General features: G+C 52.2%; 2 protein-coding genes across 2 annotated transcripts in view; both read right to left on the bottom strand.

Annotated features, from left to right (window-relative positions):
- Positions 1 to 89: 89 nt before the first annotated feature.
- VSTM2B (V-set and transmembrane domain containing 2B) lies at positions 90 to 17,590 on the bottom strand. The gene is made up of 5 exons (XM_054078496.1): positions 17,215 to 17,590; positions 16,970 to 17,145; positions 16,168 to 16,197; positions 15,163 to 15,532; positions 90 to 4,242 (listed from the first exon to the last, which is right to left on the bottom strand). Exons 1-5 carry the CDS (start codon positions 17,276 to 17,278, stop codon positions 4,154 to 4,156), a joined length of 729 nt encoding a protein of 242 aa, XP_053934471.1. The 5' UTR covers positions 17,279 to 17,590; the 3' UTR covers positions 90 to 4,153.
- Positions 16,965 to 19,514, bottom strand: part of SHCBP1 (SHC binding and spindle associated 1) — a 255,291-nt gene continuing 252,741 nt past the window's right edge. The window contains exon 27 of the mRNA XM_054078490.1: positions 16,965 to 17,145. The gene's annotated coding sequence lies outside the window, so the exon portion shown is untranslated. The remainder of the gene's footprint in view (positions 17,146 to 19,514) is intronic.

Raw genomic sequence — 19,514 nt, 5'->3', positions numbered from 1 at the left:
AAGAATATACTTGGAGCAGTGTAATCCTCAGCTGAACTGCAGGCATTTTTGAGTTATTTATTAAGACCTTGGTCATCTTATTTGTATTAAACTACAGATATTTTTTCCAGATGAGATTTAAGAAATGATAACAATAGCAGGGAACCGAAGCTGCAACCAGCAAACAAGGGCCCCATTCACTCTCAGCACAATCTCCTTCCATTTGGATCCATGGAGCTGTGACTTGTGGCTTCCTCTGTTGTAAACAAATATTTTACCATATGAATGCTTTTTTTTCTCCCTAAATCAGCATTAATTTGCATATGTAAGTATTTGTGTGCTGGTTTTTGCTCTCCCAGGGTCAGTTAACGCCTGGGTGCACAGCAGGCCCCCACGGCCCCCAGCTCCCTCAGCACAGCTGGGAGAGCCCTTCCCTGCACAGCCAGGCAGCCGCTCACTCCTACAAATTAATATTCTGACAAGTGCCCTCCCTCCAATCACTCTTTGCTAAAAGCATTAATTAAGACTTTAACATTTTTGATCCCATCAATTTTCTGTTCCTTTCTTATTAAATAGATGTACTAGTGGAGCTGGAATAATAACAGCCCCGAGTCTGGGATAATGAATAAGTGAACTTTACTGGCCTCTGGCTAAGCATGAAATTTCGTGTGCAGTTCTGCCCGCAGCTCATCCATTACCCAGCCTGTCTGACACACAACTCTGGAAACACATTATTTACTTGCTTACTAATTCCAAGCCAGACGAGGGCCAAGAATGTTTTATGTGGGAAATGAAAAATGCCGTGTTCAGCCTTTCGTGTTCTCCCCCACAGTGTGAAGCTGCTCGCTCAGCGCAGGGTCTCTGCCCTCTCACCACGCGTGGAGATGGGGTCGGGACCGCACACCCCATTGCCCTTGGGAGGCTTGCCAGGAGGGTACCAGGAACCAGGTAATTCTGCTGTTCCCTTGCACGTTGAAGGTCACTGTGTGCTGTAAAACTGCTTTTGCTCCGTGTATTTTTGCATATGCCTGTCTTCAGCGTCGGTTCTGTTGCGCTGTTGTAAATCCATTTGCGTAGGATGGACACACACACACACACACACACCCCGCTCATGCTCCCTGTGAGGAGCCGCTAACAGTGCTGTGCCCAGGACTGGCTCCCCACACCTCTACCCCAGCGCTGTGGTCAAAGCACTTACTCCTGATTGGCTCTGACTGTGCCCACCATGAAGGAGGCGAGATCCGTGAAAAAGCACGGTTTGCCAACAGCCTCTGTGAGCAGAGCAAACCCACCCCTGCCCTTGGGTACCTCAGCTGCCTTTTGAAGGACAGCGAGCGTGCTCACAGGACAGCAAGCTTAGCAACAGTCCGTAATGCGCTCACACTTGATAGAGCTCCAAATGCTTTACGTTTTTCATCAAAGTGTTTCCCATTCCTTTAAGCGATTCCTAAAGCCTCAAATGCTGTCCCAAGCGCTGCAGCCTCCTCTGAAGTCGGTTATTTCCCCTGCTCTATGCCAATACGGGGCCAAGCGCAGGCTGGGCATCTTGCAAAACAAGCTGGAAGCCAAGGCCCCAAACCCGGAGGACGCATTCCACATGTTTTTGAAGGCAGAAATAGCAAAGGTAACAGTGGAGCTGGGTTCTGGCAATGATCTGCTCTTGTTGAAGTTACTCAGTGTGCTGCGATGAGCTCCGTGGGGGCAGGGCTGCACCGGGCACAGAAGCTGCCAACTGCTGTTGTTGGAAGAGATCACTCATCCTGTCCTCAGGTTACGGCTTCGCAGTTCTGAGGCTTTATCGAGAACTGGAATAGAGGAATTGTTATTCTTGCTGCAGCACACGATTCGGATCTTGGAAAGGATAAAAAAAAAGTTATTTTCAGTTGCAGATTTAATATTTGTCACCTTTAATGTTAAGGTCGAAAAGACCCTGCCAATTCTACTCCTGCCGCTGCATGCCCAACTTCTAGTTGCTGCTATGGCCCCGTGTGGGGCACAGGCTACAGCACAGAGGGAAGGACAAACACAAATGCTGTATTTCCCCCCATGCTTTCTGCAAACCACACAGCATGCGATTCAGGACATAACGTGCTCTCTAAGCAGTAAAACCAGAGCATCAGGGCAAAGAGGGTCTCTGCCAGCGGAGCATGCTGGGGTAGGGCTGAGGCTGTGTCCCTGATAGACAGACTCCACTGCTCCTTGCACCAGCTACTTGTTTAGATAACATCAGCCACATTTTCTTCTTTCTCTTGTGGAAAAATTTGGGGTTTCTCCATTAGAAGGAAGTTGAGAAAATACTCGCTGCCCTTGAGAAAAAGCAGAGGGATGATAAGCTCGCCAAAGGCCCTGTAGGTCAGGCAGGTTTCCCTTCCGCAAGGATGAGGATGAGCGCTCTCGCGGTGTCACAGACCCCTGCGTTCCAGGGGAACCACCCTGGAACAGCTCCCCAGACACGAACACTGGTATTAAAGTGAGACATGGCCCAACGTTCAACACTTGCTTTTCACCTGTCTTTTCCTCTCAGGTTATCACAGACTCGCCCTCCTGTGCCCACATGGAAACCAAGGACTGGGCTCTTCAGCATCTCGGGCTCTGATGCCCTTCCAGGCCTGCAACAACCCCTCCTGCAAGTTCTCCTGAAGAACAGGTCTGCTTGTTGTGGGATGATGATGGATTATTCCCTGACCATGGGATGCTACATCCTCACCAACATTTCATCACTTCTGGATCCCTGCAGTGAGTCTGCCCTGCACCAGTGGGCCTTTAGCACACGCGCAATGCAGAGGTGTTCTGGGCACGCCCCAGGGAGGGCGGGTGGCACGGGTCCCCATTAGTGGCAGCCCTAGAGAATGCCAATTCCCACAGCTGGAGCGAGTCCCTCCCTACCCTGCTTGTCAAGGACTTGGGTACGCGGAGAGGCAGTGGCACATTCTGCTTGTGCTCCGCAGGCACTTCACCAATCCCAGTTAAGGTCCTTTCTACAGCACTACGCAAATCAAAGGACAAGGAGCAGTCGGACAGGGAATTTCAAAGCACTTCACTGACTTCAGTGGGAGGAGGCTATTTCTTTACCAAGTCATGCTGGTCTCTCACTTCAAACCCCAGGATTTTGGAACAGAAAATAACTGGTGTATTTACTGGAAATAAAGCCTTTTGCTTCACTGGAGGAAAGCTCACTCGGTAAGACAAGGGTAATTTTAAAAGCCTGAATATGTTAAACGATTTAAAACTCTGAATATACTACACAAATAGCGGGACCAGCTCTAGGGAACAACGTTCTGGGTTGATTCCCTTTATTTTCATTTTCCACTGCTTGATTCATCTTTTTTCAAAGCAGCCTGGAGAAAAGCAAAGCATCTTACCTCACATGCTCCACGCTGCCTGTCTGATCTCGCAGAAACTCCCGGTGATAACAGGGGTCACCGCAGGGAGAGGTAGCTGTAGCCTGTGTCCATCAGCGCATGGGCTTTGTGAATAACAACTACTCTCCATGTTATTTTTTTTGTGAGGCGCCTTCCCTCCACAACCTGTGCTGCGAGAGGGTGGGCGGCAGCCACAGCCGGGACGCCTTCATGGGGAAAGGCGCATGCAGCTGTGGAAACTTTATTTCAAAATCTTTTTATTCATCTGTTATTCAGCAATATACAATACAGTTTATAAACAAATGTCTTACCTTGTTTCCAATCTTCATTTAAAAATAAATATTATTGACAGTGAATAGTAATTATGGTAAGATGTACCATTTTAATTAAAATGCCTCTAAAAGAAATAATTTAATTAAAAAAGAGAAAGGAAATCCAAAAAACCCTAAACACAATAATCTACTAAAAATATTTCCTTTCTTGGGACGGGCTTTGACCCAGCGTCTTTACATATTGTCATGAAGGTAACTGCTCAACAGTTCGTGCAAAATGAGGAGCCAGAGGGAGAGTTTAGAAAAGAAAAGATATTACATTGAAGTAGAGAAATGCTAAGTGCCATGCACAGAGCAGGGCTTCACCCAGAGGCTGGGATGGAAAGGCATTCCCTATGTGGTTCTGTGTTCTGGGGCAGCCCCGACCACACGCTTTCCCCCCCATAGGATCTCGTGCTGCCGCCAGGCTCTGTGTGTCAGGCGGGGGCCACGCGCCCAGGCTGCTCTGGTTTTACCAGGTTGCTGGGGGGGAGCCAGTCCTCAGTGGTTCAGCAGCAGTTGGACGAGCCGGTGCAGGATGAGCAGGGACGTGCAGAGTAGCGGGTCTGCAGCGGACACGGGTCCTGTACCTGGGGGGACAAGATTTGACTCTCTTATCTTTTTCACTAGAGAAAAGCAATAAAGGATTTATTTTTATCCCTTCAGAGCCAGGGGTCAGCAGCTTCATTTTAGTAGTAAAGCAGCCTCCTCGGGCTGCCCCAAGCGCAGGCGCTGCCCCTGCTCGGCTCACTCCATTATGCAGCACTAATGGGCGCCTCTGCCCGCCCGCAGATGAGGTATCGGCAAGTGAGACTTCCATAAATACCCCGGCATCGGGTGCATGGCTTCTTGCAAAATGACAGGTATCAACCACCCGCTCCCTTGAAGGGAACTGACAAATGCTGCGGCTGCGCGCCTTGAGGAACAGGACACGAACCATCTCATTTGCAATGGGAACAGTAAGACCTTGGCATCTTCTTTACCTTTTACAGGCAAGAGCAGAATCCTAGATTAAAAACGTACACAAGAGCTGTAGTGAAGCAGCGCTCGGCTGTGGAACGCGCCTGTGACGGTCACCCCAGCCAAACCCAGGGAGAGCCAGGCCGCTCCCGCTCCCAGGTTGGCACGTCGCAGCACCGAGACTGTGGGTGGGTGCATGGGTGCCGCTCCCAGGAGGGCAGGAGCAGCTCTCCCTGGGCAGGGGCAGGCACCGCCGCCTTTGCTCACAGTGAGATATGCTACCCCTGGCCCTGCTGCAGGGCCTCCACAAAGCTGTCACAGACACTCACTCTCTCACTCCAGGCACCCTCACACGAGTGCTTCGGCCTTACTATCTAGGAGATGCGAGGCTCTCAGCTGGGATCAAAGGAGAATCCCGCAACAGTTCCCACACGCCCCCTGCTCTGGGCCCACCGCCTCACCACCACGCTGGAGCGTTATTAGCCAATATCAAAAAGTAGCTCATAGCACGGTAGTGCACAATGGAGGAACGCGAGACCTGTCTCCACAGCACAAGCTCATGGCCACCTGGCGGGGGGGAGATTATTGAGTTACTAAGGATTTAATTAAATCCTTGCATGCACAAACGTGGCCAAGGAGAGCCGATGCAAGAACAGCAAGGCATTATGGTGAAGAGAGGGTTTTTGTTTTCAAAGCTGAAAATAATTAACAAATACAATTAACTAAGGCAGTAACTCGTTAAATTCTTGCCAAAGATCCTAGATGTGGGTGCAGGAAAGTGCACACTGGCTGCTAAAGCTCAGGATCCCAGCCAGCGTGTGGGCTGGACAACCTCCAGCCCCAGAAGTTCCTGCTGCTGAGGCAGCGATGCAGGAGTGCACAGGCATGCACTGGCCTGTCCTGCCCCGGGAAAGAGCCCCGAGAGCTGAGGTGCGAGGAGCTGTGCCCTGAGAACTGCGGGCAGGGTTCGCAGTCCCTGCTCCTGTACTGGTGCCAGCGCTGCTGTTCCCCAGCCCGGAGGTCCCACTGCTCCCTAACAGCATGTGGTCCATCTGCAAACACATGACAGCCCACAGCTTGGGTGAGCATCAATCCCTGTTACTGAACTGCTGCATCTGTAGAGGGAACCGAGTGGTGGGGACTAAGCGCGAGCACACCATGGCCCCGGAGCTGAGCAAAGAGCTGCTGCCCAGAGCCCTGAGGCAGAACACCATCACTTATCCATTGCAGACCCTTACAGGACACCATTTCAGTTCTATTTGGAATATCCATTTGATGTTTCGTTATTTTAAGCTTATTTATCGCTACAGAGACTTACAATTTTGCTTTTCAATTATTTATGTGCATGTGGCTGAAAGTCTCCCACTAAGTGGAACAATAACAAATTGTTCTGTTCATGTATGGTGAATTGCTGTCTGGCTTCACTCATCCTTCTTTTCGATTTACAACATAATCGTGTATTACTGTAGTTTTCTATTTCCTAATTTGTTTTGTGCCAGCATTCATCAAAATTTGGCTTAAAACAGTTAACCCAATTGAAAACAAACATTAATTAACCAAGTGACTTGTGACACACGTTAAAAATGGGAGGATTCTTTCACAAGCTGTATTTAACCAGTGGCCAAAGGCCACGGTTTCTGGCAGTTCCTTATTTTTCTTCCTAGAGAGAAGCTGAAAAGTCCCCTGATGTCTCTGTCTGAGATGGTGGTAAAACACAGTGCCTCCAAAAATAAAGAGTTGAAAGGCATCAGTAGCCAATTTTCCTTAAAAGACAAGATAACACCTAAAACGCGACTGCCCCTTTGTGACGGAGCCAGCAGCATCACCAGACTTGGCTCCACACTGGCTTTTACGCACTGATCTCAGCCTCAGCCCGTTTCCTTCAGAACCTTGTCCTGTTGAAACCCTCAACCCTGGCATTTCATTCGGAGGTATTTGCCCTGCCGATGGGTTGGTGAAAACTCATCTGCCAGTCCAGGTACAAGCAGCAGGGACACACAATACAGGAACCACCTCTCAGGACGCCCGCTTGCCTTCTGTGGCAGCCAAATGTGTACAGGGTGCTCAGCAGCCTCACCGAAAGCCTCGCTACATGCCGGGCATCACAATGTGAGTCCACCAACTGCTGTGCTGAGTGCAGGAGGTGCCCCCACAGCCTGGCACAGCAGCCCTGCCAAGGGTCCGTCTCGGAGTGAGTCAGCACAGAGGCTGCTCTTGGGATCTGTCCCCAGCTGGTGAGAGCCAAACCACCCACCCAGCCACTCCAAATACCCACCCGAGGGAGAAATTAAGGGAAATCTTGAAGACAACAGCAGTACATACTGAGAGAGCTCAAGAGAGCTCCAACACTCATTTGTAACAACCTCCAAAAGGAACCGCTGCTCCAGACCAGGCCAGTGGCGAACAGGAACGTATCCTGAACAATGAAGGAGAGTGATCCATCCATACAGATCAGACAGCTGAAATACTTTATACTGGTCTGTGTTTCAAGAAGGCAGTACCTTTCCTTTCGGAGAACCGCAGCTGCTTTGCAGCACATTCCTCAGAGCAGTTTCTGCTGCCTGTGAGCTGCTCCCTCCTCAACAGAGCCCAAACGCACATGGCTATGGTTTTGTTTCATTTCTGGAATTCTCTGCAGTCCCATCATCTAACAGTGACTTAACAAAACCAGGCACCATTAATTCACTCCTTCACACTTGAGTAATGAGAGATACAAAATTCTTTGTAATGTGATTTGGTGGAAAATTAATTTTGAACTAAAATGCAGAGAAAAATAACGAACTACATCAGTGGGAGTTCAAGTGGGAAATGAGCATCCAGCCCTACGCGTCCTCCTTCAGGGCTGCAACGTGAGCAGGCCCATGGCACGGCAACACACGCCAACGGCACAACTCAAACTCTCCAGCTCACCAAGGAATGGAGAACGCTGGTAGCGGGTCTCAGTTACTGAGCTGTGCAGCGAGGCTGGGCCACGTTCTCAAGTTCTTCATTATAAGCAAGAGAACTAAAAAGCCGCATTGCAAAAAAGCAGGCAAGTCAGATATGGTCACAGAGTTCAGACACCGAAACTTTAGGAAACTAAACTGACTAAACTAAGGTGACTGCAATAAAAGTCACACTGGATGGAGGCGGGGATTGCACATTGTGTAACCGATGGGAGTTGTAAACAGCTGCAACTCAGAAGTAAATCTGAGGACACTGTTGTTCTCGCTTCCCTCTCTTTTACAGCACTTTTGACTTGATCAGGATTAGGAGCAAGCTGCCAGTGTGGCTGTAATTATGACTCCAATCAGAATTACTGAAGTTAAGCAGATCGGAGTGCAGATTATATAAGGGGCTTTGTGAAAAATAACCCTATCCATCCTGCAAGAACAGAGCTGAGTGTGTTAGGAAAACATGTGCTGTCTGGAGAATGGCTGTCTGGAGAGCACGTGCCCGAAAAAACCCAGAGCCCCTGATTTCCGTAGAGAAAGGACAAACAAACAGCAACATCCTGTGAGCAACCCACAAATACACAGACCTTCCAACCCCTTCCAGTGACTGGTATCCACTGGATGCCAGCTGACCACAAACAGTGCCATGCTCTGGATCTAAGGGAGGGCAAACTCCACAGAACACCAGTGACGGGTTATTTGATAAACCGTGGACATGGGATGCTCCTCGGTGCCGTCTTCACACGTGAAATCTCCAGCTCCCTGGTGCGAGAGGACTCAGAACACTGCTTTTAAAATGTATAAAGCATCAAAACAGTTCTAATTACAGCACTTCGGTGGATTTTAGACTTGACTGATGGAACGACAGACACAAGACAATGTCTGCTTGAGGGCTTACTGACTGCGCTCGGCCTCGTCCTGCGCTCAGCAGCCCAGCACACAAATGGATGCTCAGCTTCTGCCACTGCCACGCCAACGCAGCTCAAGTCCAGACAGCTCAGCGACTCCTTGACATCCCGCATACGCTTCATTAGCAGCACTGTGGTCTGCACGCACGCCGACTCCTCCCCAAGCACAGCGTGCTCTGCCACATGGCTGCTCTTCCCAGCTAACAGAATTGCCGCCCAGCTGATAACAGCTTAGCAATGGAAAATACTTGGTTGTTAACCACTGTTGTGACAAATAACACTGTTCTGCTGACAGCCTCACTTTTCCCAACACGAGCCCACTCGAACTGTTCATTCCTGACACACGGGACTGCTCTGCCATTATCCAATTTAAAAGCCACCCGGTAAAGAGCCAGAACGAGTCCACCAGCGCTCTCACGGTTTCAGCAAAGCTACCTCAACCCACACAGCAAACCTTGCATCGCCAGCACCATCCCATCAGGCTCTGCCATGGAGAGAGAAACACCTTCTTCCCAGGACCATCCCAAGACTAATTTCTGGGCAAATTCTACTTTATAGTGGCTTTCCAACCGCAGACCAGCACTGTTCCTGTCCTTCTCAACTGGTAAGGCTGCCTTGAGCCTTCTTTCCGCTATGTCTGCCACGCCTAACACAGAGTATCGGGCAACTCCGGGCTCCAGACACCACCCAGTGCTGCTCCAAACCCCAGCCCCAGCGCGGCTGAGTGGGGAGCACATAGCCACTACCTTACAGCCCGAGGCAGCTGGTGCTGCCCACCCAAACTCCGTTTTGCAAAGCATCCATTGAAACTGTACGGAAAGAATGGGGAGGGGGGTGCATTCTGTCCCCAGATGCTGTTCTTTCACCCACAAACACACATGGTTGTTCTCAGCCCTCTCTCCTATGAATGCCTAATTTCCACTCACTAATGAATCAATCTCGTATAGAAACGTAGACCTGGGGAGGTTCAGCTTCCGCGTGCACTGGACAGACCCAGGGCACTCCCGGCACTGTGCTCAGTGATATTATTTTAAAATACTTTTTCATTTGTAACTGGAAGATTATTAAAGAAGTTCAAATATTCAGATTTCTTCAAGGACACTGCCCAGGTTTCAGGAGAATCCATAAGCGTGTTTCTGCCCGTCCCCCGGGGAGCAAGCAGGAACCGCTGAAAGGAGGTTACTCAAATAAATTGCATTTTCACAGTACAAACCCAGCCTAGAACAGCTTGTTTCTGCCCTCCGTAATGAGGTGATACGGCACTGCAGTTCGTGCTTTTGTCCAGTTTGAGAATTAATCCATATTACACAGGCACACAAAAGAAGATATCTGACCTCACTTGTCCCCAAAGCAGCCTAATTTGCCTAGATATTAAAGTGCTAGTGATGTGTATTTAATGAGAATTCTTTTTGCATGTTTATTATCCAGTGACATTTAGGAGGTCAGCCCGATAATTCAGTTTTGGCCTCTGTCTCACTACTTTATTTAATGTAAAAGAAAACGGGATGTGACTCGGTTGTGTTTAACTATGAACAGCAACACAAAGGGAGCCCACGTGTGGTCCCACAAAGAGCAGAGGGGACCAAAGCACACCCAGACACCACCAAGCTGGACAGGTAGGGAGCCTGAGCCCAACAGCACCACAGAGGCTTTCCTGCCTTGCTGTTTGTGCCTTTTTCTCCTCTCAAAGATAAGCAAGCTCCACAGGCTGTTCCTCAAACTCAAGCCAGCATGCAGAGCCATTCAAACCCCAACGCCAGGAGAGCCCGAGACCCGAATCCTTATCCAGCATTAACCCAGACTCAACCACAGCCACTCCAGAAGTCCTCGAACCTCACGTGCCTCCTCATGCTCACACAAACACTGAGTTAATTTACTCTCCTCTCTCTAAGCAGCAAACCCCACCTCTTGCTTCCCCGTGCACGAGGGAGATCCATGGCGCTCCCCGTGATCTCCCTCCTGCCACCGTGACTTCATGCACGTCCTGTTCCTGTGAGTGTCACCGGGAGCGCAGGGCACAGGGACTGCCCAATTCAGAGCTGGTGCTTCATCACAGCCCAGGAGCAGCCTCCTGGGGGAGCAGAACGGAACGAAGGGAAGGCTGATGTTCCTCCTTGCTGCGCACTCTTCACCTCCGCATAACACACGAGCCTCCCCGTGTCCTTCCTAGAGCACTCCAAGCATAATGAAGCACAGCTTCTTGTTTCACACTCCCAGCTTTGTTTATCTTATTTAAAGCCTCCACCTCAGACCTTTGAAGCTAGAGATCAAGCAAATAAAAGGGAATCTGGAAGCTGCAGTGTCTGACCTACAACATTCTGTTCAAAGTTAAACTAAAAACTGCCCCCATGCCAACAAACGGGTGCTCGTTCTGGAGGGCAGGGTATAACACAGCCCATTTCCCTCCCAGACGGTTGCTTTGCAGATCCTGGTTTATTACTTCCCCTGACAGAGGACAAAGTCTCAGGACTAAGGCATTGGACTGAGATCTGAAATTAAGTTTTTGTATTTCATTTAATAGCTGCCACACAGTCAACACAGTTGGCCACTGCTCTCCTGGCCATTTGTTTATCTCAGCTGCTTCGCCTACAGACTTCCCGGACAGAGACACTGTGTGTCCTCTCAAGGATCTCCTGTATCCTTCTCCCACCCCTAATGCTTCCCAAAACACTAACACTACGTGCACTCCTTCACTTGCTCATCCTCATTTTTTTCCTACAGCAAAAGATTCCATTTGTACGTGATCATTTAGACCAAAAGCTAAACATTATTTTTGTTTAGAACCATGCAGACAACAGCTTCTCTGACAGCACCAAACCCGCTGATGTTACCCACAACGTTCTGCCTCCTGGCATCCTCAGTAACGCTTCTCAGTTCCCCTTCATTCTCCCTTGCTGGCAGAAATCTCTCCAACTCTTGGGAGATCAAGTTTTTATATGGTAGTTTAAACATCACAGACAAAATTCTGTTAGAGTAGCTACTATTTCTGGTGCACTGGGCAATTTTTCTGTTACGCTGCATCTATTCTGTTAGGAACTGTAATGCTGATCACAAGTTTGTACCAAATGCAACCTCAGATTCTGTGTCCAACACTACGCATTTCTTATTTATGCTTCCTTCATCAGGTGAGTCTCTACACTCTCCAGAGGATCTTGGTAACAGACACTTTTATGCTCCCAAGCTCCTGCTTCAGTTCAACTGGAAGATGTGAAGAATCCCAGCTTTCCTCAGTGCGTGACAGGGACTTCAGCTGAAGCCAGCGACAGCCCTGCAGGCACAGCTGAAAGCAGCACTTGATCTATAATCACATTTATTGCAATACAAGCACACACACACAATCTTACCATGCTGAATGTATTGGGAAGATTTCTATTGCAAGGAAAATAGGATTAGAACCCAATTCATGCAAGACACTGGCTAGTACCATACCACCAGCTTTCAAGCAGAGCTCTCCAGTGTATTAAATGAGAGTGTTTCTTAATCACCGATGGAAAATCCATTGTTGGAGCACATTTCTGCCTTTATACAGAGGAAATCTCCCTGTGTACAATGAACAGACTTACAAATACTAAAGGCTTTTGGGAGTAAATGTTTTAGATGATTCAACTATTACAGATTTGGTGCAGGCACTTATCTGAATGTGCGTTAAGAAGCTCCGAAGTGGATAATGAAACATCTGTATTATGCTACTACGCACATATAGCACTCATACAGCCAGGTGGCATTAGGGCCCACAGCACTGTACACCCCACACGGACAAGATCTAGTTTGATATGATGGCCCTGCTGTGTGGAAAACCAGCCACAGTGCTGCCTTCAAGGAGTGCGCTGAAACAGGGCTTCGACCTTACAGAGGTGAAGAAAAGAGAGAGAAAAGTATTTCCTACAAAAGACCACATTCTTCACAGAGAAAAATAACTACTAAAAGCAGCTCTAACAAACACACTCTGATGTACCAACGGGAAGCCCTGAAGCTCAAGGGCGTAATTTTCTTTTAAGACACTTTGAAGAAAATTCAGTGCTTGTCCAGCTCCAGCAACAGCATCTTTATCTCTCCACGGAAGCAGACGCGAGCCCTGCAAGTCCTCATCACATCAACTTCCACCTTAGCATTTTATCCACATGCCGTTGTTCTGCGGAGGGAGCAGCACTTCACATCGAGAGGAGATAAATCCACTTCAGCTCATGATAACAAGTCCCAAACAGTTCTGGTCCAGAAGACACCTGAATCCGGAACGTGGAGGATCATCTTCTGGCCACGCTACAGCTGACACTCTATTGACAAGCAATTACAGGCAGGTCTCAACTGCCATGGGTATGGAAGTGACAACAAACCAAATAAAACCCCGTTACTCGAGGTGTTGATTCACTCAGAGTGAAAAGATGTTATTTTCACTGAGGGCCAAACCAAAACACAAAATCAGTCACCTTCCTCGTCTGGACACAAAGGCAGTTGCTGTCGATACCTTACCGAGCTGGTGCTGCGAACAAGAACCGGGGTCCTGGGTGCTCCTCTCTGCCTTCAGCTCTCTCCAGAAGCTGCCACAGAGTGGCACTGTTCCCAGACACCAGCTGCGCAAGAGGCACCGTGCCACAGGAAAGCCTGGGTTAGTCTGCTGTGTAGCCTTCGGCATCAGTCTCCATCTGCAGATTCCCACAGGATATCTGCCTGCATTCCATTACCTTTCCCACTGATTTAAACCACCCCGTTATCTCCACTGCTGGCAACAATGCTTGTATTTTATTTCCAGGATTTAACCCACTGATGCAGCGGTGCTGCATCCCCACACCACAGACATGTAACAAACTGGGACAGACCGCAGCGTGGCTGATCCAGGCAGGGGTCTTGCCCTGGCAGATGTACATGATGTGCTCTCTTGGTGGTGTGTAGCCCTGTCCATCTGCTGAAGTGGAACCCAGCCCACTGCCCTCCCATCGTCCTAGTTTTAGTCCACATACACCACGCAGGCGCTGGGTGCAGCAAGCAGGGCACACAGTGCTGCAAATCCCAAACCTGACCTCACTGTCGGCACAAAAAACAATGTAGGAATTCTCACTGCAGAGAGCGGAGAGAGGAAACACAAAACCAGACACCAGCTGTGAGCTTCTAGGAGGAAAGCAGATCTTTCCCAGAGCAAAATAAAAAATTGTGAGCATTAGGGTATGCAGTGTAGTTTTTTGTGGTCTGTGAATTCAGCAAAGGCAAACAACTTTGTTAAGTGCCCACAGGCACCTGTAATTAGACCTTGGGAATTAGCACTTTGTCTTCTGACAGACACCAGTAAACAGACAGATTAGTCTTGGAAAAACAAGGGAGTAAAACCTGGCTTCCAACCATATTTCCACATGAGAAAGAAACAAAATTATTCAGAAAGCAGGGAAAGGCAGCAGCTGGAGAAAACACTGCCCCTGTAAAGTACGGGCAGGGTGCAATGGACCTCACTGCCGGGAGCCCAACCCTGCAACTGTTTGCCTCATGAGTGTGAAAAGGGATCGGCAGGGTGAATATTCCTGTGTGATGATTAGGAATCCACGTCAGAAGAGACGCAGCAGACAGGGGAGCTCAGGGCTTTCCCTGCACACCCGGTGGCATAAAATGGTTTCCCCTTCTCCTTAGGTAACTTGACAAGCATGTTTGTCGCACAGTAGTGAGGCAACAGTGGCTGAGCCCGGAGCTGAAGCCACCCAGAGCAACACCGTGCAGCTTGAAACACCTCTGCACAGCAGATTTGACTGTTCTGTGCCCCAGACTTTGCCGTCAATAGTGTAAATAAATGTTTACAGCAGCCTTCTCCAGCTTGCCATGACACATCACTGTAGCATTAATAATGTGGTACACTACGAACTGATAGACAACCAGGATTGGCACAACGGTACATCTGCAAACCCTTACAGAGCATAAACCCTCCAGTCCTCATCCTGTCAGTAAGTCAAACAGGGTGCTCATCACAGAGTAAGCAGCATTTCCTTCCCAAGTCCAGCTGTAACAGCTTCCCTGAGCAACCTGGGCCACGGCCTCCTCACTCTCATCACGAAGAGTTTCTTCCTAATGTCCAACCTAAACCTTCCCCCTTCCGATTTAAAGCCATTCCCCCTCATCCTATCACTGCAGGCCCTTGTAAAGAGCCCTTCCCCAGCTTTCCTGGAGCCCCTTCAGGTACTGGAAGGTTGCTGTGAGGTCTCTCCAGAACCTTCTCTTCTCCAGGCTGAACAACCCCAACTCTCTTAGTCTTGTCCTCGTAGCAGAGGTGCTCCAGCCCCTGGATCATCTCTGTGGCCTTCTCTAGACCCGTTCCAACGGTTTCGTATCCTCCTTATGGTGCGGATTCCAGAACCGGACACAGGACTCCAAGTGGGGTCTCATAAGAGTGAAGCAGAGGAGTAGGATCTCCTCCCTTACTCTGCTGGCCACGCTTCTCTTAATGTGGCCCAGAACACAGTTGGTTTCTGGGCTGCGAGTGTGCATTGCTGGCTCATGTCCAGCTTCTCATCCCCCAGTACCCCAATGCTTCCTCAGGGCTGCTCACAATCACGTCACCCCCCATCCTATATCGGAATGCAGATGCCCCAACCCAGGCACTTAGCCTCACTGAACCTCATGAGGTTTAACACTTACTCACAGAGCGGGGTGCAATGACTTAGCCCCCCAGGACGACAAACCACATGCAAACACACACAGACCCACACCCACGCCCACCCCCACCCCGTACCTGCCCCGTGCTGCTGGCGGAGGATGGCTGCCTGCCCAGGTGGCGGGGAGCCCGAGGCCGCGGTGATGGCTGTGGTGGTGGTGGTGCCCAGGTCTGGTTGCTTGGCGGGGCCAAGGGCTGGTGTGGGGCGGGCAGCAGGGCCGTGCCACCGCGGGGCCATGCCACGCTGGATGTGTGAGGCTGCCTCTGCCGCCTGCACATCAGGAGGCGTGAAGCGGGCGAGGACGCGCAGCAGCGCCTGCGCCCTGTGCTCCTGCGTCTCAGCGTCACCATAGTCTGACACACGGCACTCGTAGACGCCCTCGTCCTGTGGCCGCACGCCCGACAGCCGCAGCCGGTGAGAGATGTCATTACCCTGGACACGGACCGTCTGCAAGAGAGTGCGGGGCACTGCCTCAGCAACTGCCCTGAACCCCACTGCCCTCCCACAAGCCCCGGCTCTCACCCCCCACAAGAGCCCTTTGCTGTCAAGAACACCTGATCTGGGCTGTTTCCCACCAAACCAGACAGTTCAGCCCAGCACCTCGCCGCTACAGCCCCAGAGAGCCACGCAGCATTAGCCCCTCACCCCAGCCTCCCCCACCTCAGATATCCCAGTCCCCCCCGGGTGCCAGCTCGCAGAGCCCACCCCAGTGCTGTGGGGACAGCCCCAACAGTCCAGCCAGGAACAGGCAATCCCAGACCCACATCAACCGGAGCGGGGCTCGGTCCCTGCAGGACATGGGGAGAAAGGGGCTGCCACAGGCGACTAGAGTTTGCAGAGGGCAGGGAGAAAGACAAACTCGACTCCTGATGTGGCCCAGGAAGAGCCTCTCAGTGTGTGGGGAACGAGAGGCAACTGCTAAAGAAGCAAGAGAGGGACAGGCTTGGACCCTGTTGTGGCCCTGAGGAAGGAAACGCTCCACGCTCCCGACACACTGCAGGAGCTCGGCTGCGCTCCTGTGACGGGGAAGGAGGAGGCACACAGAAAACCCCACACGCACAGGAGCAAGAAGCTGCACTTACGCTGATCTTCGTTGCGTCCTTATTTGTCACCTAAAGGAACAGAAAAAAGGGAGATGAGAGCGGACTCCGCCAGCACACCAAGATGCTCACCTTCCCACCCCAGCGCAGGGCAGGGACAAAGGCGCTGCCACTCGCACGGCCGCGTGCGGCGCGGGGTTCCGGGGCGGCGGGGCGGCAGCAGACCCGCGCTCGGTCGGGCGCTGTTCCGTGGCGGCTCCTGCAGCGCCCACAGACCGCCGACTCCCCCCGGGGCGATCGGCAGCCTCGGCAGCACCAGCGCTGAGCGCCCGGTCCGGCTGGAGCCCGCGCCGCCAGAGCTGCGCTCCGAAACACGCCGGGAGCAGGTACCCCTCGGCAGGGTCCTGCTCGTTACGCGCTTGTCTCCAGCCAACTCCTGCAAACCGAAGCGATGCCTCGGAGCTCCCGGACGCGCCTCCCGGGGAGACGGTCGTCATTCTCCAGGCGTGCCTGTCATCACGCATTGTAAAAGCGACTCACTGTTTTATATAAGGTTAAAGAAGACATTTAAATCCAAGCGATTTATTTCCCTACCCGACAAGCCACTCACGTTTTCCCCAGCTCGGTGTCTGTGCTCTGCATTTGTCCGAGCCCGGCAGGACGCGGTCGGAGCGCGGACCCGGCCCGGCGGCACCCCCGCCTCGCCGCGCTGCCCCGAGCCCTGGCCGGTGCCGGGGACACGCGGCTCCGCTCCGAGCGAGCCGGGCGGCTGCCGGCGAGGGGAAAGGGCGCGCGGGATTTACCGTCGCACCCGCCCGCGAGCGCCCCGCCAGACACGGGTTACCTTGCCGCGGCCGCCGGGGGCCACCTCGCGCGCCAGCTCCCGCGGCGGCTCCTTCAGGTACCACCACTGGATTTCCAGCGAGTACGAGGCGGCTCCGCTGGCGCGGAAGGCGCAGGGCAGCTCGATGTCGTCTCCCTCCCGAACGGTCGCATCCTCGGGGACCTCGGTGAAGGCGGCTGCGGGGAAGGCAGAGCTCAGGGCGGGGCGGCGCGGGGTCCCGCGGGGTCCCGGCGCCCCGCACTCACCGTGCGCCAGCAGCAGCAGCGGCGCGGCGCACGCCAGGTACCGGAGGGCGCCCCGCGCTCCCATCGCCTCGGCGGGCGCCTCACTCCATCGCGCGGCGCGGCTCGGCGGCCCCGCGGCTCCCGCTGCCCGCGGGCGGCTCGGCGCGGGGCTGCGCTGCCGGGGCCATCGCCCCGCGCCCGGGCTGCCCACCAGCTCCCCGCCGCGGCGGGAGGCGCCGCCGCTCCCGCTCCTCCCGCCCCTCCGCGCCCGCCGAGCGGCGGCCCCGCCCCGCCCCGCCCCGGCGCCGTTCGGCCCCGCCGCCCCCGGCCGAGACCCCACCCGCAGCGGGACGCGCGGCCCCGAGCCCGCGGGTAACACGTCTTGCCACGCACTCTCCTCCTAGAGTTCCCTCGTTCTCTGCGTTCCCGCGGCCCGGCCGGCGGGCGGCTGGGTTCAGGCATCCTTACTCTGGACAAGTGACATCACCTAAAAACTTCCTTTGACTTCCCGGGAAGCAGGTGAAGGTAGGAAGCACGCCCGCGCTCCAGCTGGGCACAGTTCTCTCTTCGTGCAGCACATGGGTGTTTAATTGCTTTTATTTCCCACTTTATCTAGCTTTCTTACCCAATGTTCTGTGCTAAATGATCCAATGCTATGAGACTCATATGGAAAGAGAAGGTGACATATATTCATAACAATGCAAGGATGGCTCATCTCCCAGCACACGGAGCTTATAGTGCACAAGGCACTGCAGCTGCCAGGCAGGGATCCCAGAACACGGCACGCCAAGGCACTATGGCTTGTAATCCTGGGTGAGGGAGATGACCAGAGAAAGGCGTCAACCGTGTGAATCTGCCTAGTAGATAAAGCCAAGATCATGAGCTCTCTCACCATCAGAAAATGGATGGGAACCCCATCTTTCCAATCAGTACTAGAACCTAGTACAGAGCACAAGAAAACGACAAGTTCAAGAAGAACAAGGTGGTTGTGCTATGTATAAAGCACATGGAAAATCACGTTAGGCACAAGGGTCTTGTATTAAATGCACCGTATCTGGGCTGTTGCACACAAAGTTTTCTAAGCATTCCATTAATCTTTCTTCCCAGCTCCAGACTGGATTCTTATTTTTCAGGGACTGTCTGCAGCTGCTCTCGGCCTGAACCACAAAACCTCTCCACTTAATAAAAGAATGCAACACAACTCATGGAAGCCAACTGTTTCCAAAAGCATCCATTAATTCTGGATGCTTCTGGTTTTAGATGTCTCCCTTAACGAGCTCAACTGTAAACATGCTCTTAATAACTCTGCCAGAACGGGGCTAATAACTCGATGTCTGCATTTATCAGCTGAAACGCCTGACCTCATGCTGTACAGATGAATTAGATGCGCCGACTTAATCATTTATACTCCTTTTCTTTATATGAAATAAAAAGAAACTTTGGGCCAGTTCCCTGTTTGGCTCCCGTTCCTGCCAGCGGCCCCGGCAGCGGAGCGGGCAGCCTGGATGAGCGCCTGCCTGTGCCGGGTCACCTCCACCTGCTCTCCTTGCAGCAGGCATTTGTGGAGCGGAGAAGGGAATGGGAAAGGACAGGGACTTTTTGGTTAGCAGATAACCTTTCATCAGTAACATCTCTCTTCAGTCTGTTGGGGAATCTGCCCGCTCCCCACCATTTCAGAAAGACTGCCAGTGCCTACAGCTCCTAAATTAGAACTGAAATGACCATTTCGTTCCAGCAGGATCAATTACTCGCCGGGATTTCCTCGGTGCTCGCTGCAGTTAGGAATCGCAGGGCTGACACCCGCAGAGGAATTGGCACTGACGTGGGAGGTGACACTGGCGGCGTGGGGAGGGCCCGCTGATGCGGCAGCATTTTATGGCCATGGCAGGAAGGACTCAGGCTGAAGAAAAAATCCAGCTAGAAAACAGAACACCTTCTCCCCAAAAAGCAAAGGAGCCAGTCAGTGGGTGTGTCAGGCAGATGTGGGCAGCCGCCTGTGAAGGGCGCATCCAGGGCTTGGGAACGGGGGCGGCTCCGGGGAGCGCTGCGCGCCTCTGCCGCTCGGGGCTGGGAGGGTCGGAGCCCGCTCCTGGCCACGATGAGCTTTCTATTGGGTAACGTTCCTGCAGCACAAGCAGTTGTTCACAACGGAGAAAGCATCACACAGCCCTAAAGGACCAATCACATTCAAGAATTTGTGGAATTTAAGTCACTGGCTTGGTCAAAAACGGCCCAGGAAGAGGAGCCCCCCCCCCCCCCCCCCCCCCCCCCCCGACGTTTCAGTGGCGGGCACGGTAAGCGCCCAGGGGCAGTGGTCCCGG

The sequence above is a fragment of the Cuculus canorus genome, chromosome 13, assembly GCF_017976375.1.
Source record: "Cuculus canorus isolate bCucCan1 chromosome 13, bCucCan1.pri, whole genome shotgun sequence".
NCBI lineage: Eukaryota > Metazoa > Chordata > Aves > Cuculiformes > Cuculidae > Cuculus > Cuculus canorus.
This window is presented reverse-complemented; position numbering and strand designations above follow the sequence as displayed.